Source organism: Thermobia domestica, chromosome 9, assembly GCF_964235325.1.
Source record: "Thermobia domestica chromosome 9, izTheDome1.hap1.1, whole genome shotgun sequence".
NCBI lineage: Eukaryota > Metazoa > Arthropoda > Insecta > Zygentoma > Lepismatidae > Thermobia > Thermobia domestica.
In genome coordinates, this window is record NC_137462.1 from 9,578,305 (window position 1) to 9,601,357 (window position 23,053).

The 23,053-nt window shown below is 37.5% G+C and overlaps 2 protein-coding genes across 4 annotated transcripts in view; one reads left to right on the forward strand and one right to left on the reverse strand.

Annotated features, from left to right (window-relative positions):
• Window positions 1-23,053, reverse strand: part of LOC145694395 (E3 ubiquitin-protein ligase TRIM37-like) — a 194,628-nt gene that overhangs the window by 70,874 nt on the left and 100,701 nt on the right. The window contains exon 1 of one of the 3 annotated variants that reach the window (XM_081770571.1): window positions 20,811-21,328. The exons of the other annotated variants lie outside the window; for them this stretch is intronic. The gene's annotated coding sequence lies outside the window, so the exon portion shown is untranslated. Of the gene's footprint in view, window positions 1-20,810; window positions 21,329-23,053 lie in introns of those variants that run through there. 3 annotated transcript variants of the gene reach the window in all.
• LOC145694396 (uncharacterized) lies at window positions 16,352-23,034 on the forward strand. Its single transcript, XM_081770574.1, has 2 exons — window positions 16,352-16,737; window positions 21,418-23,034. Exons 1-2 carry the CDS (start codon window positions 16,712-16,714, stop codon window positions 23,015-23,017), a joined length of 1,626 nt encoding a protein of 541 aa, XP_081626700.1. The 5' UTR covers window positions 16,352-16,711; the 3' UTR covers window positions 23,018-23,034.

Sequence of the window (23,053 nt, forward strand, 5' to 3'; positions counted from 1 at the left end):
AAAAATACGACTTCTACAGTTTACAACCGGGCAATAAACATCCACTCAAATCACGCTATTTGCTGGCTGACACGCTTACAGATATCTTTCAAAGCCAATCATACAAAATCTTGCAGCGGACTGTGAACCATGAGCCACGGGAATGACACACATCAAACATGTTTATGGCTCCGAAGTATTACAAAAGAAATAACCAAATCTTTCAGTTTACACCTGAAAATATTCATATTAATTATACAGTACTGCAGCTGGGGGAGGGATGGATGGATCTCGTAACCTGTTATAGAAAATAAGTAATCAGAAAACCACACGAAGTTGCCCTCAGACAGAAGAAAAATCCAGAGCACAAAAAAATATAAAGGATTCTTATGTCTGCTCCTCGTGAAACACGAAGAATTCTTGTGGCTTCTTCCTCAAACCTCTTTTCGATGTGAACAAATAAAGAAGACAGACTAGTGTCATGGTCAGGAATGTTGCTCACTAAATCGTGCCCATACGCACTCCAACACGCACATAGATAACAAAAGTGTTTTCTTGCATTTCAGATATTTACACCTGGCGCTGAGATGACTCAAAACTAGTACGTCCAGATTCAGACATTCATTCCATCAACTGGTTATTTCTTTTATCTTTTATTTTGATTTCATGCCAGGGATTTGTTTGTTCGAAACTCTTGATATGAAGTTTCAGGTTTAAGAATATAATACTTCAATCATTCAAAGTACAAATCGTACCATTTCTCTCTCTCTCTCTCTCTCTCTCTTTTTTTTTAATCGACTATAACAACATTAAAGTTTGAGGAACATACTACCGGAAAGTACGAGCACAATGGATTAGGGTTAGGAATTAGATTTCTGGGCTTTCGGCATCTATGGTCATATTAGCCCACCACTAGGATTAGGGTTAGGAATTAGATTTCTGGGCTCTCGGCATCTATGGCCATATTAGCCCGTCACTAGGATTAGGGTTAGGAATTAGATTTCTGGGATTTCGGCATCTATGGCCATAGCCCGTCACTAGGATTAGGGTTAGGAATTAGATTTCTGGGATTTCGGCATCTATGGTCATATTAGCCCGTCACTAGGATTAGGGTTAGGAATTAGATTTCTGGGATTTCGGCATCTATGGTCATATTAGCCCGTCACTAGGATTAGGGTTAGGAATTAGACTTCTGGGATTTCGGCATCTATGGCCATATTAGCCCGTCACTAGGATTAGGATTAAGAATTAGATTTCTGGGCTTTCGGCATCTATAGCCACGTTAGCCTGTCACTAGGATTAGGATTAGGAATTAGATTTCTGGGCTTTCGGCATCTATGGCCATGTTAGCCCGTCACTAGGATTAGAGTTAGGAATTAGATTTCTGGGCTTTCGGCATCTATGGCCACGTTAGCCTGTCACTAGGATTAGAGTTAGGAATTACTAAAAAAAAGTAGGTTTCTGGGCTTTCGGCATCTATGGCCACGTTAGCCTGTCGCGTATGAGGGATGACATCCCTCGGAGACAGCGTTGCCAACATGTACGATAATTATCGAATCATACGATAATTTTGACCCCCGTACGATGTACGATAATAATAGGAAAATATACGATAATTTAATAGCTTCAGGTAAAATGCAAAGATAGTTCTGAGGGGTATTTGAAATTCAAAAGAAATTTCATTCATTGCGTGAAAAAGGCATGAATTTTGCAACAAATATGATAAAATTACTCAAAACATTACAAATGCGAACCAATTCATCTGTTTACTCATGTTTATTATTACTATGTAATTGGTTAATCGGATCACTGGGATTTAACATACACTGAACACATACACATGAAACCTGCGTTATCTATTCGATCAATAAGAGAGAGAATTACTAGCTACTTGATGTAGGTAAGTTTTCACAGGTAAACATATAAAGTGTTGAAGGAAAACCACAAAATTCTTTTCGATAGACTCACGTAAAGAATAGAACTTCATTCTTGTTTTCTAAGGAGATTCAAGAATATAGTTTTACCTGTTCGCATTCGCGTTAGTTTCCTCTTAATAATAATAATAATAATAATAATAATAATAATAATAATAATAATAATAATAATAATAATAATAATAATAATAATAATAATACAGCTTGATATTTAGAATTGAAACAAAATATACGATAATTTTACAGCAAAAACGATAATTTCAAGTGCTACATACGATAATATCTTCTGATCGGGTTGGCAACGCTGCTCGGAGATCACATTATCCGAGGTAAGGCAAGGAAGAAAGGAAGCATCTGGAAACCAAGGGCGGATCTAAGGGGGGCTATAGCCCCCCCTTGAAGCTCAGGTTTACACTGGATAAAATGGGCTTCAATTCAGCTTTACACTGGATAAAACGGCAAATTATGGTTTAGCCCCTCCTTTGATCATATCCTGGATCCGCCACTGCTGGAACCTGTATGTTAGGAACCATCCCAACATTTACCTCGTGTGAGGAAAATCTCACTGAAGATGGTTGGCATTAAAAAAAAAGCTTTTTACACGTTCTCGACCGAGCGTCCCCACCCGGAATTAAACCCGGGACCGCTCGCACCAAAAGCGAGAGCATCAGCGAGTACGCTATGCGGTGCCACAGTAGTATTGAGCGTAAAGATCAAAGAAGCAGAGATGGGCCCTATTTGCTGTTACTACCATTTAAAAACCACAAAAATATATATATATATATATATATATATATATATATATATATATATATATATATATATATATATAAGACGTTGAAGTCTGCATTGCTTTCCTTATGAAAGATTACACAGCACTCAGACTTCGCGCTTTTCATGTTCTCATCAGCCCTCCCCGATGCTCTAATAGCGCGTGCGTCTTTCGTTCCATTCCCAGTGGAAGAGCACAAAAAATTAAATTCACAACCATTCAAAGGGCATCTCATTTCATTTTTCATGTCTTCACCATATTACTTCAATCGGAGGTATGTCGCACGCATACAAATATTTTTAAACTTACTAGCTCTTTTCCTTTTAAAGTAATAAACTCGTAAACTATCGAAATCTTGGCCACCATTGGTTCAACTACACTAGAAGTTAAAAAAAAAAAAAAAACGAATTTCACTTTGCCACCAAGCAATAGTTTAGTTGACGAGAATGCAATCCCGAAGAATATAGTAAGGCTACATCAAAATCTGAACATTTTCGTTCTATTCTTTCCTCAAAAGTTGTGAAAAAATTTACTTCCAGCGGTGGACTGAAAAATGCGAACCAACGGTGCAGGAAATTGGTTGCTAATGAAAACGCGTATATGAAAACATGCACAGCAAAGCAAATGTAAATTTAGAAACACTTTAAACTCAGTTTATTGGTATGCACCTTTCCTTACTCTTCATAGCATCTACCTCAGAAAGTAAAGCGTCCGTCAGATATTCTGCAGAGAAGTCAGCTTACAACACTGGAAAGTCAGTGCAAATGACGAGTTCTTTCGACCAGGTCCTAGCTTCAAAACCATACGCTAGCATTCTTCTCAGCTTTTAATTTTTACATTAGGAACAACGGAAGACAAAATACTACTACTATAACCAATATACCAATGTAGTACTTACGAAATATTCTTAACGACTAATCTGTAACCTTTCGAGATGATCTTTATCATTGAGAAATTTATCTGGAAGAAGACATATTTATGGTGACTAAGATAAAGTTTTACGTACTTGTTGAAGAATGCTGGGAGAAAGCTATTCAAAAGAAGTTTAGAGAATTATAAAACTCTCATATTGTTTACTTCATATGTCAATTTAAAGCACAGGATTTCCTATATCTATCTATCGGGGCCGCAGTGGCTCAGTGGTACAGCGTTTACCTCTGATGCATAGGATCCTTGGTTCGATCCCAGCTCGCGACAAGTGAACTTTGTAGTGGACAAACACCGTGTTGTATTTGGGTTTTCTCGGCGTTCTCCTGTTTCCTCCTACTTTCTTCATTCCACCAATTCATTCATTTCTCATCATCACCGTGTAGCATAGCTGGCATAATCGTGGGACGTAAAACATAAGATTTATATCTGTCCAAATTATTAGTATACCACTAGTCTTCCCTAGTGTTCCGTTGCAAGCGCTGCTATCGTCTGAAGGAATTCCACCCGCTTTCTCTCGCTTAGCAACAGCTGAACCCTTATTGGCTCAACGCGAGGGTGTGTGAGGGTGTGAGCTTTAGTTCGCATTTTTGCCGCGGCTCAAGACATTTTGGCAGCACAATAATAGTTCATCGCCAGATACGAAGAAAAACCTACTAATAGATGGAAAAGCCATTTCAAAATGGTTAAACCTGTGGCACTCCTTGTTTCTTTTTTACACTCTTGATAGTAAAGGGTGGACGTGATGATTAGGGATGCGCACGAGACGAGTCGAGACAGGATTTTCCTGACAAAGAGAAATATACATTTTTCGAGTTGAGATATCACTTTTACAGCACATTTTCCAGACGAGACAGCCACAAATCTTGTCTCATGCGCATCCCTAATGATGATATAACCCTTGTAAAACATTATTTGTCGCCCACATATACATCTTGACATTTCATTATCTATTTATTGAAAACATTTTGAAATACAGCCACAAGCCCAAAGAATGAAACTGACCAAGGTCTATTTTGAAACGGAACTTATGTTTCCCCTGATACGAGATAAGAGCTTTTCAATAGAAACATACATACTTTTCGATATGATCTTGCACCCTCAGAACGTCTTTTCGAGACCTGACAGCCCCAAATTTTGCCTCGTGAGTAACAGTAATGGAAACATAGCAAGAAGTCATGTAATAGGGCAGTGAATCGCACTGAACTTTGAGCAAGAAGGCTGACCATGTAAATACGAAGCCGGGATCTCCGGTTCGTGAAGCATGACAAATATTTACTATTATTATTCAATATCTATAGTAATAATAAGAGGTGAAAGATACTTGTAAGGGTTGTTGCTTTCCAATCGATAGGCTCAGGTTCAAACCCTGGGGAAGGTATCCTGATTGGATTTTTCTCAGTTCCACCAGAAAATATCAGAGCGTTATCTTTCCACTATCCCTCTCACTGTTATTGCTGATACTTGTAATTACTCGAGTGAAACTGGCCTCTGACGAAGAGCTCAATTGTCCAGAGCAGTGGTTTCCAACATGGGGAGCGCGAGCTACTGACAATAAGAAACCACATTCGTAATTACAAATATTACGAATGATGTAATTAAAAAGAGACGTTAGACTAAATTAAATTACTTAAATTAAATAGTCTAATTCCATTAAGAACAAAGTTAGTAAATAATAATAAATAATACTGTACTGAAATGATATGGAAAAGTTTTCCCGCAAATAAATACAAATTGGTGAGAATTACTATTACTATCGAAAAATTTGAGATTTCAATGATGCATCTGAAATCGCGAAATGGGGTTAGACCAACAAGCAGCAAGGAGGAGGGGACATGAAGTGTGCAGGTTCACGAATAGGAATGTCAACTTTCGAAAATGGAAATACTGGACACCCTCCTGGAATCCGTATCCCAGCGTTTCCCAACCTTTTTCAACTTGTGGCACGCTACGGGTGTTACTTGGATTCTCGCGGCACACTTATAGATATTATTATTTGTAAATATGAAACACAGTGGTATTTTTTCTGTGATTATTGATCTCCTCACAGAAAAGAAAGCTCTATCACTGGTTTTCCCCACGTGGTAAATCGTTATGCTTATTTTGCATTCTAATTTAAAAATAGAAAATTGCAATGAAATATTGGACTCATGTTCTTAAAAATACGCTTTCTTTTTAAAAACTGGATCCGACCTTCTACTAAGAAGGAAGATCACTAAATAACGAACGAAAAAACAAATCTATTTTACTTTTAGAACACAAATGTAGGCAATTTGTCGAAAGGGTTGAATGATATTTTAAATTTTCGAGTTATGAAATAATCTGCAACAATAAAGAAGCAATAATGGTCATAACAATGATAACAAATACTTTTTTCAACATTAGAAATGTACAGAATAGTAACCCGGTACGAAACTTAAAATTGTAGATTCATAGTAGAGTTTCGTAGTAATGTGAAACACAAATACAGTGTGCGAATTGAAAAATTTTCCCAGGGGGGGATGAATTTCACCCATATGCGCACCGTCCTCATACATACACACACACATTATATATATATATATATATATATATATATATATATATATATATATATATATATATATATATATATATATACTAACAAGTACAAAACAGTTGAGATGTGAGATGTTTCATAAATTTTCACTCAAGCAATATTTAGGTTAGCTACGCAAAGTAAGAATTGTTTCCTCTTTCTATCTTCATGTCCATTTAAAAATACTCCAGACGGGGAAAAGTTATCCCTGCCAGGCATAAAATTTTTCTTCTCCAGGGAGGGAAAGATTTTTGTCAGGGAGGGAAAGATTTTTGTCAGGGGGGGAAATCCCTGGCATCCCCCCCGCCAATTCGCACCCTGCACAAATATACATTTTTCCTTACGTTTTGCAATTTAATTGTTATAAAATTAATAATTTTGTTTCGATTCCTCGCGGCGCACGTGTTGGGAAACGCTGGTGTATACTCTTCAGATTGTGACATAAAACTGAGCGTTTCCGAGTTCGAATTTAATAATTTTAGTTACTTCTGAAACATTTACTGAACTTAGGATTCCAGTTTTGGCTGAGTCGGCACATGTAAGTTTCATAGTCTATCATCAATAACACACCGTATTTTAAAACAGAAAAGCAAGTACAATTGGCAATATACGTGGCATGCAGAAAATATACTTGAAAACTAAGTTTTACCAGCTTCGCTGGGGCTGGTAATGTCTCTTAATGCATACATTTGGATGGATTATAATTAGCAGATGTAGCTGAAGATGAAGCAGTGCTAGCCACGCTCTTAAAAAATGTACTTTTGTTGACCTTTGATAATTGCCTTCAACTCTTCAGCAAAGTCTACGCACGACAGGTTGATTGATATCAAAGCAAATTATACGCTCTGCTTTAACCTTGAAGCTTGTTTATCAATAGGGATGCGCACGAGACAAGATTTGTGGCGGTCTCGTCTCGAAAATGTGCTGTAAAAGTGATGACTCGACTCGAAAAATGTATATTTTTTTATTGGAAGAGCCGTGTCTCGACTCGAATTTTGTCAGGAAAATCCTGCCTCGACTCGTCTCGTGCGCATCCCTATTTGTCAATAAACGATTCCTTTTGTCACTCCAAAATAACATGAACAGAACAGAGAATAGGAGTACGAGTAAGAGAAAAAAATTACCGGACATTTAAGGTCCGTTTTGAGGTAGTACAGGATACCGGACAAGGTGGTCAAACACCAAACTGTCCGCTAAAATATTGGACGGTTGGCAACCTATTCACGAAGAGGGTCGCCAGGTAAATAAGGTTGGAAACCACTGTTCCAGATCCAGAGTTTACGAAAAGATTTGTTAGATGCGAAAATCAGTGAATTATTGTAAATAAGCCACGGATGCAAATAACCACTGGCCCTTGGTAGTGAGCGAGTATATAATATCACATACAGAAGGTAAATAAATGATTTCTATTGTGGGATGTGGGCTAGTCGCTTTTCCCCTTGGGCTAGTAAAATTTTGTTGTTTATTTCCATTCAGGGGCGTCATTTCAGACTTCGCTTGAGGGGGCAAGAGCACCACCGGCATAAAATTTTCACGTTTTGTACTACTTAGTATATTAGTAGACAATACATTAAAGTATATGCATTCCTCACTCTCTTGGGGGGAGGGCAATTGTCCCTCCTGCCCCCCCTAGATGACGCCTCTGTTTGCATTCCTGAAATAAGGTATTTGCTGAACGAAAGAAAATGCGGGTAATCACGACATGATTACAAAATAATTTTGAACATGTTTTAAGACAAATAAATCGTCCATGAGAGAAAGAATTAAAAAAAAAAGAAACCTACGTAGCTGCTTCTCGATAGAAACACTTTTATTTTTTTATTTTTGATGTAATCATTTATACATAAAACAGACTTTATATATATATTCCTTTCACTTACAGATTTGTATCAATGATGTAACGCTACTTTTCAGAATTATGATGGATTATTTCAGAAAAAAAAATATCTTTCGTCTTATCAATAATACAGTAGCACATTATTAAAAGAGCACACCAGCTCAATCGGAAAGAAGATACACTTTGCTTTCGCATGCTTCCGGGTTTCATGCTCAATACAATAATACAATGACGATTAGATGTCATTTGTTTTATTTTCTTTTCTTTCTCTCTCTGAAATTTTTCTCGATCAACATTTTGACTACATAGTTCTAATAAGTTCTTTAGTTCTAATAACAAACAGCAAAGCGTGTTTATGTTCAGCATCACCATTATCCATTTTCCAATAATTAAAATTGAATCAACAGAGTTTACGTTGCAATTAAACTGCCACCATATATTACACGAGGGTGATTCGAAAAGTAATGCCTCCACGCCCACTACTTGGCCAATAGTACTGCAAAACACTCTGAACTGTTTATCTTTAATGCATTGATGTTTAAGCTATAGAATGTCACTTGTTTCACCATCCTATCTCATGTCGTTCCAGAGTAATGGAGCGATCCATGGTATCCAGTGGTGACGTCCGGTTGAAACAGCAGGGTTGTCATTGAATTTCTGACTGCGGAAGGTTGTGCGCCCCCGAATATCCATCGCCAGTGACGAGTCGTGGATACACCATTACGACCCGGAAACGAATCGTCAGTCGATGGAGTACTTACTGCCACACGTCTTCGCAAAAAAAAAAAAAAAAAAAAAGCCCCATCTGTTGGCAAAGTGTTGTTGACATTCTGCCTCATCCTACCTATAGTTCGGATCTTGCGCCTTGCGACTTTTGGCTCATGCCCAAACTTAAGGATGACTTTAAGGATCAAGTACAGTTGTAACGCGGAGGTGGAAGCAGCAGTTCGGCTATGGTGTCACCAACAGCCACCACAATTCTTCGCCGACGGCATGTAAAACCTTGTTTCACGTCGGTGCAAGTGTGTTGCCCGTAATGGGGACTACGTTAAAATAAATGATGCCACATCAATATAGCTGACATTGCAAGCTTTCCACTGATACCTGTATCGGTGCTATCTGCCACACAAAAATACAGGTATCACCTTGGAGGCATTACTTTCGAATCACTGTCGTATATACTGTCACAATACACAAATATTAATGCTAAAATTGGAATATGGTTTGTCCTATTTTGATTATACGAGGCGCATCCAGAAAGTAAATTTCCCACACATCTTATGGCTAGGAAACCGTATGTTGCGCGAAGCGACTGCATGCACGTGAGAGAGCAAGGTCCTAGCATGGCGCATGTGCCAGCGGAACTTCCCTAGTGCTCTCAGTAGTGTCGTGGCAGTGGTTGGAGATGGACATTTCTATTCCAGCTTACGCCGCGTGTGAACTACAAGCAGTGATAAAGTGTTTGTATTCACAGAGCATAGCGCCGATTGAAATCCATCGTGAGCTGTATCGTTGCAAAAATGTCAATGCTGACCCCTTACGCCTTGCTTTGTGTTCTGGAGTCAGTTGCTTCCCCGGACCAACCTGGTACACAACTTTTTAAACAACAAGGGTTCCGTGACAATGGTGTGCAATAAGGAGCGGGAACTAACCGCTAAATTCCATTAATGTGAAGCGACAAGTCTGCATGATGCGTTCGAGAACAAGGTCCAGAAGGTCGTCTGTGATGACGGTTGGCTTCTCACTGCTCTCCTCATCATGCACATTTTGGCTACTACACAACAGCGCACCATCTGCCTGCTCATGACGTTAGGCCCATAGACCTGGCACATCCGACGATGCATTTCAAGGCGCTATGTTCTATGCATTCAAAAACTTTATCACTGCTCGCACTTCAAACGCGGCGGGAGCTGAAATAGGAACGTCCATTTTCAACCACTACCACGACGCTATTGAGAGCACTAAGGAAGTTCCGCTGGCGTATGCGCCATGCCAGTACCATAGTCTCTCACGTGCACGTAGTCGCTTTGCGTAACATACGGTTTTCTAGCTGTTGGACGCGTGGGAAAGTTACTTTCTGGATGCGCCTCGTATCATAGTTACAAAATAGGACAAAATTATACTTTTGGGTGGTGGGAAAGCTAAGACAAAAAAAAAGTTGACTGTAAACAATTAGAAGTTTCATTTAAGGATGATTTAAACTTACAGTATAGAGCGAGCCGAAGGGTTAAGGGAACAACTGGTCTAAATTTCGTTAAGGTTTTCTGTAATTGTATTACTTTATTTAGATTTATTTACAAATCAATTTCATCAGAAAGGTATAACTCAGAAGCGTAATTATTGGAGAGAATTTCGTACATCACATCACACAAATATCTAGACGGATTTTTTTTCTTTACTATACTAGTTTCTCAGTGATGTCTTGATCCGACCAGAGTTTGGCGTGGGTCAATGAAAACTTGACCCACGGCCCAGTGACCCACCACCCACCGTGACCCACTCTGACCCACCACCCACCATGAACCACTCTCATCCACTTTGACCTACTCTGACTCACCAAAATCCATCGTCATCAACTCTGAACACGATCCACGGCCTCTTCTAAACTGACCAAAGAGTTTACACTTGTAATAAAACAAGACTGTGAAATTGTCACTAATCGGAGTTTGAATTTCTAGTCAATCGCTCAAGCATCACTCTGTTACAATAACGGTGGATCTGACCTAAGATATAAAATGATAAAGTGTTTGTCAGTGAGGAAATTGAAACAGTTCGAGGTGGGGGGGGGGATTAGTGTGTGCCTAAAATATACTTGTACTAAGAGAGTATTCTTTCAAGTGTTAATTTCTGAACGCATTCCACAAGAAACTTCTATTCGCAAGAAAATACCCCTGTACAATATGGAAAAAGTTATGGTTTTTCAGTTCACAGTATTTTTCTCACAAAAGACTTGAAAAATCAGTTGTTCATACGGTATAAAGGTGCTCGGTTACCCTCTGTGAGAGCATCTCCATAAAGTATGCTCATAATTGTAATTTGTGTAATCACTAAAACACCATGTTAAATTTAAGTTACAAATATGCATAATTGCAATTATTATGAATATTTATTCAAAGTAGTTTACCTAAAGCAAAGAAGAGACTTACTAAAAATTAGGTACAAAATTGAATAACACAAATAAGCCATTAGTAATACAAGTATACATTTTCCGTAACACGTAATTTTTTACCTTAAAACAAATATGAAATCGGATTTATTTCCTGTTGGTAATTTTTTGGCGGTAAATCATCCGCAGCGGAATGATGTCCATCCTTCAGCCAAGAAATAACTAGCTCGTCTACTTTGAGCTTGTCTAGCGGTGGGCCATTAACACTGATGAGCAACAAGCTAGACAATGTTTGAGCACTTAGTGTATTTCTAATATTAGTCATCTGTAAATTCATAAGGGGAAATTCCCGTTTGCACTCTGTCGTGGAAATTGATACTATTTCTACCCGATTTCTGCAACTTCTCATCGACAATCTACTTGTTAGACTTAAGTCTGATAACGATTTTTCTTGGTTAGGTTTGAAATACTCAGCAAGAAGTATTATCTCTCTATTACCATACAACATCTTTTCCATATCGACCATGTCAGTTGGTAATGTCGACCCATGTAGAACAGAAACTTCATCTACCACGTCTTTGATAGGGAATCTTGTGAATAAATTATCAATTAAAGCCTGATAAACTGATGATTTCTTATTTGTTTATAAATTTAATTTTTGTAATTACACATGAAGGTTTGATACAATTACCAAGTTCCCTCCCCCGTCTAGAAAGCGAAAGGGAACGAGGTTCCTGGAAAGTGTTCAGAGTTGAATGATAATTTCCCTCCTTCTTCAACTTCAATTACCACACTGCTGTTTGCCATGTGCCAAATTACGATGAATTTCAATTAAATTATCATAGTATAATTATTTCCTTGTTGAATTATCAATACATTTCAGTGGAAAAAAAGATGAAATTTCAAAGTTCCAAATCAAAGTAAGTAGACCAACGTAAAGGGAGAAAAAGTGTAAAATTTTCCATACAATTATGCGTACAATCCAAACTTAAAATTTCCGTGTAATTAAGCTTACAGTACAAATTTTATGCCTATTTTTCTCACAACTTTATGGGTTGATTGCCTTGTGCTGTAAGCGCTCCAAATAATAGACATAAGCTTCAGCAATTATTATAGCAGAAAGCAATGGATATATGAAGCCAAGCACTGTATTTTTTGTTTCTAATTTTTTTTTCCTTAAATAACATCGATCGTTTTCGATCATTTTTACAAACCAACTCACTACCAATTTTCCATATATAGAAAGTTCCCCCCACATAAATGAGAATTTTAAAAAATGCTAGGACACACACTGTTTATTTTTAATAAAGAGTTAATACACTGAATTTCATCTCCGTAAGTTTAACGGCTTGCGAGATACTAATTTTTTTTCCGCAAAAATTCGGATCCTCACTACCTCCTTAGGATAATATGCATTATAATAAAAGCAATATAACATCCCAATTTGGATTAAGGCCTAACTATATATAAAAAATAATTACATTTGACTTTGCAATTTGACCGTGATGATCAGGCACACATAGTTACATTCAGTTTTTTTTTATATAATAATTTATATATTACAGTGATTCAAAAATGTATTTTTTCCAGTAGTTAGCTCTAAAAACTCACAGGTCTCGAAAGCCAAGTAGTAGTATAAGTTCTATTGCTATTATTACTATTAAAAATATCAATATCCAAAAGTGCCTGAAGTTGTTTTTTCACTTGGTTAGATATACTCACCTCAGGTAAGTAGACAGAAACAAGTGGAAAAGAAAGGGAAATGAAGGTCTTGAAAGTAAAACGGAGACAAATTTATCAGTCTTCAGAAGATACTGTCTACAATGCAGTGAGCAGAGAGAGTCGGTAGATCATACTGAGTCGGTGGGTCGCAGTGGGTCACGGTGGGTGGTGGGTCACATGCTGTTGACCCACGACCCACTGACCCACCCAGAAAACTTGACCCACTTGACCCACTGACCCACCGGCCCACTCCATCTCTGGATCCGATTACGATTGGTCCTAGAACTATGGACCTTTACAATTATTTTTTTCCCACGTTTCTGGACCCTATGAACTACGAAACTATGCACTTGCGACCATTGGTCCGTAGGGTTTTTTTTTTTTTATTTTGATGAGGAATTTATTCGTAAAATATTGTGACAAACTTTTGTAACATCCTGTATATATCGAAGAACGAAATATACTTTTTAAAAAAATAATAATAATAAATAAATAAACTTGAAAATTCCAGACTAAATACTAAGCATAATATCCCAAGTGAATAAGCAGTACGAATCATACTCCCTTCAAGATAGACAAGCATTTTCAGTTCTTTAATACTATAAAATAAGAACAAAACCTATTAATGCTCTTTGATGTCGTTACTAAGTCCCGACAAGCTTAAATATGTACACTCATGTCCAAAATGATCGTCACATATCTATAACTGTCTTCTTGTAAGAATATAATTTAATAATGATTTTGCAGGGCGCTTTTAATACTATGTGTAAAATCGGGAAATGTATATTTGTGCTAAATTTCATAGGAAAAGAATTATTAAATACGAAAATTACAATGATTAAAACAAAATGTTGCAAAATGGACAAGAAAGTTTTATTTTCGTTTTATTGTTCGTATTTATTGCTCTTTTGACAGGAAATTTGCCACATACATGTCTTTGCCGATTATACATATAGTAACATTATAAGAAATACCGTTCGAATTCGTTATCAAATTATATTCCTACAAGAATATATTTATAGACATGCGACAATAATTTTGGACATGAGTGTACCTAGGTATCTATACAGAAGATGATAAGAGTTTGGTTATTAGAAGGCGCTTAGTCAATCGAATAGCTAGAAATTAAAGGGATAACCCGTAACACTCTCCAAAATAATAGCCTGCCATGCACCAATGAAACGTGCTACCTTCTCACCGGTGGCTAAACAAAGATTCCGTGTATAAGGAGTGACGGGAACATGATTTATCGAGTCACGAACACAGCCAGCCAGATACGCTTTCCGAGATCCGGAGAACTTTTCTGAAGTTTATCGCCGGAAACAATCGCACACAAACAAGGGGGATGAAAAGGCAAAACACAGATCAACATCTAATACAGAAACTCATTTTCTGGGAAAATTCTAAATTTAGGGGAGAAGGTGGAAATATGGAACATTTTTTGGTCGTCTACTGTTCATCGAAAAGTTACTGACTGAATATTTTCACATATAGAATAAGTAAATTTATACTTTTATCTTTGTATTCCCGAATGCATATTCAAAATAGTGAACTAAATAAGAAATTATACAATTTTGGAAAACCTTTGCAAAATTGAGAGATTGAAAAATGGGATGGTAATATGAAACAATGGTAAAAAATAAATAAATAAATAAAAGCCGAGATATCCAACTTTTGTCCAATTTATATTTCTCTATGATACTGACATAGTTCTAGACTGTCTATACAGTTTTATTATAGCATTTAGTGAAAAGAAATTAATAGGGTGATTATAACCTAAATGTTAACATGGGTGAAAGCATTGATCTACGCGTTCAGTACTGTCAATTATCTTATGGCATATAAGGCTTTTAAGAACAAAAGGCACAAACATAAACGTTTTTGTCACTTGAGGAACAATCAAGATGAGACCAACACTAACACACAACGCACTAAACCCATTTCCTACAGGGTTTTGATTCGGACCAGTTCTCACCACAGAGTAAGAATTTACAGTTTTTGTTGTCAGTAGCATAATTTCTACGAGATCAGATAGATCTAAAGAACCAGAAGAGGTGGAAACATCATTGCTAGCTTCTGAATCATCTTTTATTCCCTTAAAAAAAATCTTTCATTGGGGCAGCTGCATATGTCTTGTCGTTTCACACCCTTGGCGCTATCTCCGCTACCACCTGGATCTTCTGTAGTATATTCTCGTCTATTTGTTTGTTTGTAGGATATTTGAAGGGTGAGGAAAAAAAGAAGGAATGCCACAAAACTGCATTTTCGAGAAAACTGCGTTTTAATATTGAAAACCGCGTAAAAAGAATAGGGTTAGTCAAATCTTTTGCTCCTTTTTTACATGGACAGTTCTACTTCTACGTATGCATGGCACGTACAGTCAAATAGTACCAAGAGTCATCAACATATAGGACAAAGCACCCGTTAAAGCACACACATGGACATGCCTTGTTTTTTCCCCTTTACCCCTCATTTGTAGTGCAGTCTGGCAATACATTCTGTTTAGAATAAAATTCTCGAACTTCATGTAAGAGCTTAACATTCATTGCTGTTTCACAGGATTTTCCGTTTTTTCACTCTGAACGTAGTAAGACATTCTCATATGGAAAACTATTTAAAACAGTTGCTGACGAACTTTTGCAGTTTCCTTTCCTCGGCAGTTACGTAACCCTTTTCGGGATTTAATTTACAAAATTCAAAGTGTTCCATATTATCATTGCCAGCTATTTTCCAAATACCATCAAAAATTTCATCTACACCTACCACTTCACATTCCATAATGCCTTAGTATGGAAGCCCCATTTGAATACTTTCAAGATCATTTAACTGTGATTTTCTAATAAAACCAAAAATGTATCAAAAACATGTACAATTATTACCTCACACCAAGTGTCTGATAATCGAAAACCTGACGCGCTTTCTTACGAAAACAATGCGCTCTAGTGAGTCATGGTTAATATTTTTCAAAATTTTTGAATTGTTACTAACTGCCAACACGAGATCCCTCCACTGAGTAGAAAATTATAAAGAATTTCATGTTAACAACTCTGTTCCATATCCGCACCTTCTCCCCCAATATATACTCAAATATTTACTGACAGAAACGCTACTGGTTAGTGTTCGTCCCTTGCAATCACGACATTTCGAACTTGAATTCGACAGATGTTGATAGGGTTTTCCATTAGATTCAACAGGCGAATGCAGTGAGATCGCCGAATATAAGCACAGCGTGGTTTCTGGGTTGTGGACTTGGGTGGGTGGTCATTGTGGAAAACCTGATAATGTTGGCAGTGCGGCATTCACCCAGTGTCGTGAGGACAAATGGGAAGCTACTTGAATCGAACGAAGTAGCAGTCAACAAATTCAGCCACCGTAGCGATAGAATTCGTATTGTCCTGATCACATATCCCTCAATTTAACATCGACAGTGACCTTGGTTAAAACCTTCGGCCTTTTTATTTTAATCGTATGAAAACATAATTCCTGCATCACGACAGAGATTAACTTATGCAATGAAACTATCATATGAGTGAAAAAAAAAGGAAAAGAAAGAAGTTAGCTCAATGGTTTTTCAAAAAAGATTTTTTGACATTATTTTGTAGTGCTAAAATATATGTGTATTTAAGTTAGATAACAAAAGAATTTTGGAATAAACAGTCACACTTATTGTGGACTAATGAGGTTCTCCGGCAGTCACGTAGCGTAAGAAGTAATTAAGTGAACAAACAAGGCTGTTACGGAGAACCTCAGGGTCTGGCTGACGAAACTAATACAATATAAAAAGGTAAGGGAGAGGTCCAAAAATCATCTCGGAACAACCAACGGATCTCAAAACAACCAACGGATCTCTCAGCAACCAACCAAGATCTGCAATAACATGGGTGGTATACCAGCATACTTAATGTAAGTTGTATTTTTCATTTTCATAACTTGCTGTCATTCATATAAGGCTCTAAGCTGGACGAATGGTCTCCTGTGAGAGAACATAATCTAAATTTGTAATTGTAACCTCTAATTCATGTAAAATAAAGTCTTGCTTGTTGAAAAAGGAAATTATTAATTGTCATCTGACAGGCAAGAGATCACTAACTACCGTATTATTTTAACATGGCTCCCAGACGAAAGAATACAGCTGGGGCCCTATATTAAATGACAGCAGTTTTCTTTATACCAGACTTAATTTTTTTTCTTATCTTCCTTTTGGACGTTTTTTCAATAGTGGTATAGTTTTTTCAGTGCATTTGCTAGAATTTTTTTGTTTTTGGTTCCCCAATATATTTTTGAGTGTATTCTAGTTCCCTATAATGCCAATTACACGCAGTCTTGCGCAGACTATGGACATAAACGGTCACGTAGTAGCCCCGCAGTCTTTGACGACTCTTCCTGCTACATCCATTAACCTGCACGCTAACAACACGACACCCCATTCTATAACCTCAGAACCTGTAGTTCATACTCCTTCCCATACAGTTTCACAACCTTCAGCCTCTGTCACGTTAGGCTCCGCATCCGTTTCGGTTAACCCCAACTCTCTTACAATATTTGCGGGCACACCTTTAGAGAGGGCAGATTTGTTTCTAACCAATTTTGAACGCACAGCGAAAATATCTGGTTGGTCAGAAGATAGGATGAAAAATATTTTTTCGTTGTGTCTAGCAGATGTACCCTTGTACTGGTACCAAACCACTGCCGGGTTAGATGCTTTGTCCTGGACAGAACTTAAAGATAAATTTTTGAAACAATTTGGTCCTAACAATTTACCTATATCAGCCACAGAAACATATAGGTCTAGGGTTCAGGAACCCTCGGAATCTCTCTTGCATTATTTATACGCCAAAAAATATTTGTCTACCCAACTAGAAAACCCGCCTAGCTTTAATGAATTTTTATTAGATGCTATTACAGGAATGCTGCCACATCATATAGTTGAATTTTCACAAAAAACAATTCACAACTTTGAAGAGTTAATTACTTTAGCATCTACTAGGGAACGAGCCGATCGATTAGCGCAAAGACGGTTGGCAAGCCTGCCTGCTGTTTCCAATATACCCCAGCCTTCCCACAGTATTTCCCAGGCGGCGAATGATTCAAGGTTTCCGACAGATTTCACAAAGATTAAGACTTTCAGTGTCTCGTTAGACTTAACTGACCGACAACCGTTTGTCAATCGTCAATACACCATTCCACATAGGCTGCGGCCTAAACTGAAAGAAAAGATTTTGCAATTTTTAGAACAAGGCATCATACAACCCTCCTCGTCCCAGTATAGGAATAACATCTTAGCTATAGTGAAACCGAACTCAAAAGGAGACCTTCGTGTTGTACTTGATTTACGCACGTTATCTGGTAAATGTCACACTATAGCTGATGCTATTCAACCAATACAGGAAGTATTGGATTCGATGGCAGAAGCCAAGTGGATAATACACCTTGATTTATCTCAGTCGTTTTTCCAGTGTCCCCTTGCAGAAGAAGACCGCCCTAGTACTGCTTTTTCAGTTCGTGACTTAGATTTACCACATTCACAGTATGAACTATGCGTACAGCCACAAGGCCACAAAAACTCTACTATCAATTTACAACGTATTTTACGTACTATTTACCGTGACATTCCCGCCAAAAACTTTTCTTTGTATGTGGATGACTTTTACATTTATTCCTCTTCATACTCACATTTGCTAAAAATTTTTGACAAAGTCTTAGAGCTAGCAGAAAAACACTCATTGCTGTTTAATATAGACAAATCAGAATTCGGAGTGACATCGGTAAAATGTCTTGGACACATTGTTTCTCACGGTTCATTGAAACCTGATCCGGCCAAAATAGACGCTATCACTAAACTACCCAAGCCAACGACAATCAAAAAATTACGCGGATGGCTGGCTAGTGTTAATTTTTACAGGAACCACATCCCTTTCATCTCGCAAAAACTTGAGCCCCTATACAAGGCCCTCCGGGGGAACCCAAGAAAGTTACAATGGACCCCTGAAATGGAAAAGGCATTTGAAAGCATGAGGCAACTTCTAGTTAACCCACCTGTACTACAGCTTTACAGCGTAGAAAACACAGAACACATGGTAATGTGCGATTCGTCAATGGATGGCGTTGGTGCCTGTTTGTTTCAGAGAAAGATAGGAGAAAAAGACTATCACGCGGTATGTTATATATCGGCAAGACACCCACAACGCATAAGACCACTCCCTATTCATAATTTGGAATTATTTGCCATATTCTTTGCACTAACAAAATTTAAGAAATATTTATTAGGACACCACTTCACTTTAGTAACAGACAATAAATCGTTACTGGCACTAAAATCTACCACACAATTGACGCCAAAAATTTTACGGTGTTTGGAACAGATTAACCAGTATGATTTTACATTGCTCCACGTGCGTTCTGCCCAGAATCCGGTCAGTGACCTATTAAGTAGGAATCCATTACCTTTCGATGAAACAGATTTACAGCTATTAGACGCGGACGTGCATCCCTATCATCTGTTAGCCTTAGACACAAAAACAGACATAGCTCAACTGCAACGTAATGACCCATATTTTTCAAAAATTATCACCGCACTCATTACTGAAGACAGGACAAACAAACATTACGAGACTTGGAATAAACAATACTTTTTTCAGAAAAACCTATTGTATCGCAAAATGTATTCTCCGACCCAGCCGCGCACTTTACTTTGTGTACCCAAAATTTTGCGTGATACTATTTTTGATGAATTTCACAACAACGCGTTGATTCATCCTGGGTATCTGAAGCTATATTATCTCATTCGCAACAAATATTACATACCTAACTTAAAAAACTGGCTTCACAATAAATTACAGTCCTGTTTGGATTGTGGATACTTCAAACGCAACTACCAAAAAGTTGTTGATCACGTGCAAAGATTGTCCCCCACTAATCTCTTTTCCACATGGCAAATAGATATTTGTGGTAAATTATTGCCATCAGAAGGAGATGAATTTACCCATTTCTATGTGGCTACTGACCTACATTCATCATACACAGTAACCAAACCAATAAAGACACCTACCTCAGATGCCTTTATTGAATTCATTACGCATGAACTAATTATTCCTTTCGGTGTCATGGAGATTATTTATACCGATCAACAATCTACCCATACCAGTACGAAAACCAAAGCTTTTCTAGAGTCTATGGGGATTAAAATTAAGTACGCACTACCAGGCGCCCATAAAACAATTGGCCAAGTCGAGTCTCGCATAGCGAACTTACAAACAGTTCTCAAATTCTTAACAAGAGATAACCAGCGACAGTGGCCAAACTTTTTAAAAAGGGCCACAGCGACCATAAATCACAGCCCACTGACGGCCTATGGAGTATCACCTTTTTACATCTTATTTGGACGTGAACCACGCTTTCCTTTGCAAAATATTCTTCCTACCATTGACCCACCCACGGATGTTGCGGACAGATTAGCCATGCTGAATGAGTTTCGTGATCTATTGGAATATAGAAAGAAACAAGCCTTTCAACGTTTGAAAGACAAAAATGAAACAAATCAGGCTCCCACGGAGTTTCTTCCTGGATCTCAAGTCCTCGTCAAAAGATTAGCAACGCGTAGAGAAGAATGTGGTCCCTTTCGGTGACTTTACAATGGGCCATATAGATTATTAAACAAGCTTGACTCAAACACGTATCAACTTGACATGGACGGTAAAATAGTAAATATAACGAAAAATAGATTAAAGTTATTCATGCCGGATACAGCGAGCAATCCTACATTTATTACTAAATATAAGCAATTCCTAAATATGAATCCGTGATAACATAAACTACCAAGATGGAAATTGAGTAATACAGGCACTTCATTTAAGTTACCGCCTTCGTCTCTCACTTAAATAATAAAACCGTCAATGTACAACAATTCCTATACTTCCATATAACGACTGGTAATTAACAAAAATTAATAAACCACATAAATTAGTTTCGGTACTTACCCACCCTTATTTCACCAGCCCGGTACGTTCCACATTCTTCCTTCTTTTGAAGCGGCCAGCAAAACGGGTTCTTCATTTTCGACCCCCGTACAGAAACAAATTAATTTCATTTCAACACTTCATATTGAATCACTCAACACCTCATTTTTACTATCCCACATTTCAAAGGTACATAACCACATCGTATAACATACACTGCTCACTCATTCACACCATCGATCACTGTATCAACCCTTCCCTACCCTCACTCATACTAATTGTACAAATCTGTTAATAGCATAAATAAATTCCTTCGGCTCTGAAACAGCCAATCACAGCGCGAGAAAAGTTTTAGTTTTGAAATCAGCACCCTCAAGGTCGATTAACAACGGCACACGTGTTCAATTACTCACACAGACACTCCTTTAATGAGGAGAAAGTTTGCATTTTACCACAAAAATACCCAAACAGGAAATAAAAGATTTATTTTTGGTTCAATATACCGTTAGCTTTCAATGTCTGCTCTTTTCACAAACGCGAGTACCAATAGAATTTAACACACTTCTTTTAGTTAATAATGCCTTATTTTGTAAATGAATGCTCACTACGGATTTTTTTCTTTTTACAGATTTATAGTAATTTCTGGCCTTATATCCCCATCCCAAACACAATCCCTCAAACCAGAAGGGGTAGAAATTACAATTGGGGGGGAATTTCGTGCAGTTCCACAGGCCATTATGTATAGTACAATGGTACCTTTAATATATTCCTTCCAAATTCCTATCCTGGAGAGTAACTCTATAACGTTAGAGTGTACACCAGCAAATGAGTCCCGATATTGTTTGCCATTGCTTACCCTTATCCAATCTGCAAATAACTTTTCTCAGGACCTTATGCAGGCAACATATAACTCTAAATTCGGTTTTTTGCCTAAGAATATAAAAAATAAGCGTGCACTGCTACCTTTCCTAGGATCCTTTCTCAACTGGGCGACCGGAGTTGCAACGGAAGATGAGATAACACATTTTCAATCACATGAAAATGAATTAAAACAACATATTCAAATACTGGAACAAAAAGAATTAACGGTTCATTCGGAATTACACAATATGTCGGTACTCGTTTCCCGACTAGCCAAAGAAACAAAAGACAGTTTTGCGGATGTTCAAACTGCTTTCAAGAGGATTATTCAAGATGAGCGGCAGATACAAGAAACATTGCTTTCAGATAAACGACAATTAACATCCTTTATACAACTTAACTTCAATCTTCATTCTCTATTGTTGAACAAAATACACCAACTTTTAGAAATGTCAATTTTTAACGACGTCTATTTAGCATGTAACGAAAACAGAATACCGATTATTCCAGTCAATACCATATACTTGTTAAATAAATTACTCAAATATCCTATTCGTCTCAACGATGAAACATGCAGTTTACAGACCAGCATTCAATATGTACTTTTTAATAATACACAGACTATTCTACTCCCCAATGATGCAATCCAACACTGCGCAATCTCTGAAAAGCCATTTCTGTGTAAAATACCAGCAATTAATCACAATGCCTCCCCCTTTTCCCTCTGTTTACAGCATTTACGTTTCCCAAAAGTCACAGGCCTCTATAAAACGGTATGCCCTTTTTCTTGCACCACAAATCACTCGTTAACCATTACACCACTAAGCAATACCGAATTTGTTCTCACTAATGCTCCCCTTTCTTTATTTACCGTATCCCCAGAGGGACATAAGACGGAACTCCATGTTCCACACACGCGCACCATTAAAGTGACTTTACCATGTGAACACAAGTTAGTCACGGAAGAACAAACTCTTATTTTACAGCCGGACTTATGCCACAATGATCAAATTTCACCACGTCATTTAGTATTAACACATGCTTTACATATAAATGATTCTCTTTTTCAATTGCCTCACGATCGATTATTTGCTTTTAAATCCAATTTCTCCAATATCCCCCTGAATTACAGTTCCAGAATATCCGAAATTTCACCCATTACTATTAACGATACAACCTTACCTTGGAGCAGTTGGATACCGCTTGAATACTCAATACCTATTAGTACTTCAATGACGTCATTACAATTTCTCATAACGATTACCAACTCCGTATTTCTTGTTATCCTCTACAGACGTTTTAAAGCCCTACAACTTTCGGTACCCAGTTCGAATCCAGAAGCCATTCCCTTGACACAATTACATTAATTTTTTTCTTATTTTTTTTTCAGACTGCAATTTACC

What these genes read in the sequence shown, in the direction of transcription:
- LOC145694396 (XM_081770574.1), top strand. Translation starts at nt 16,712, where the DNA reads ATGGGTGGTATACCAGCATACTTAAT. An exon ending in GGTATACCAGCATACTTAAT is followed by an intron (nt 16,738 to 21,417) that starts GTAAGTTGTATT and finishes TTCTTTTTACAG; the next exon opens with ATTTATAGTAATTTCTGGCC.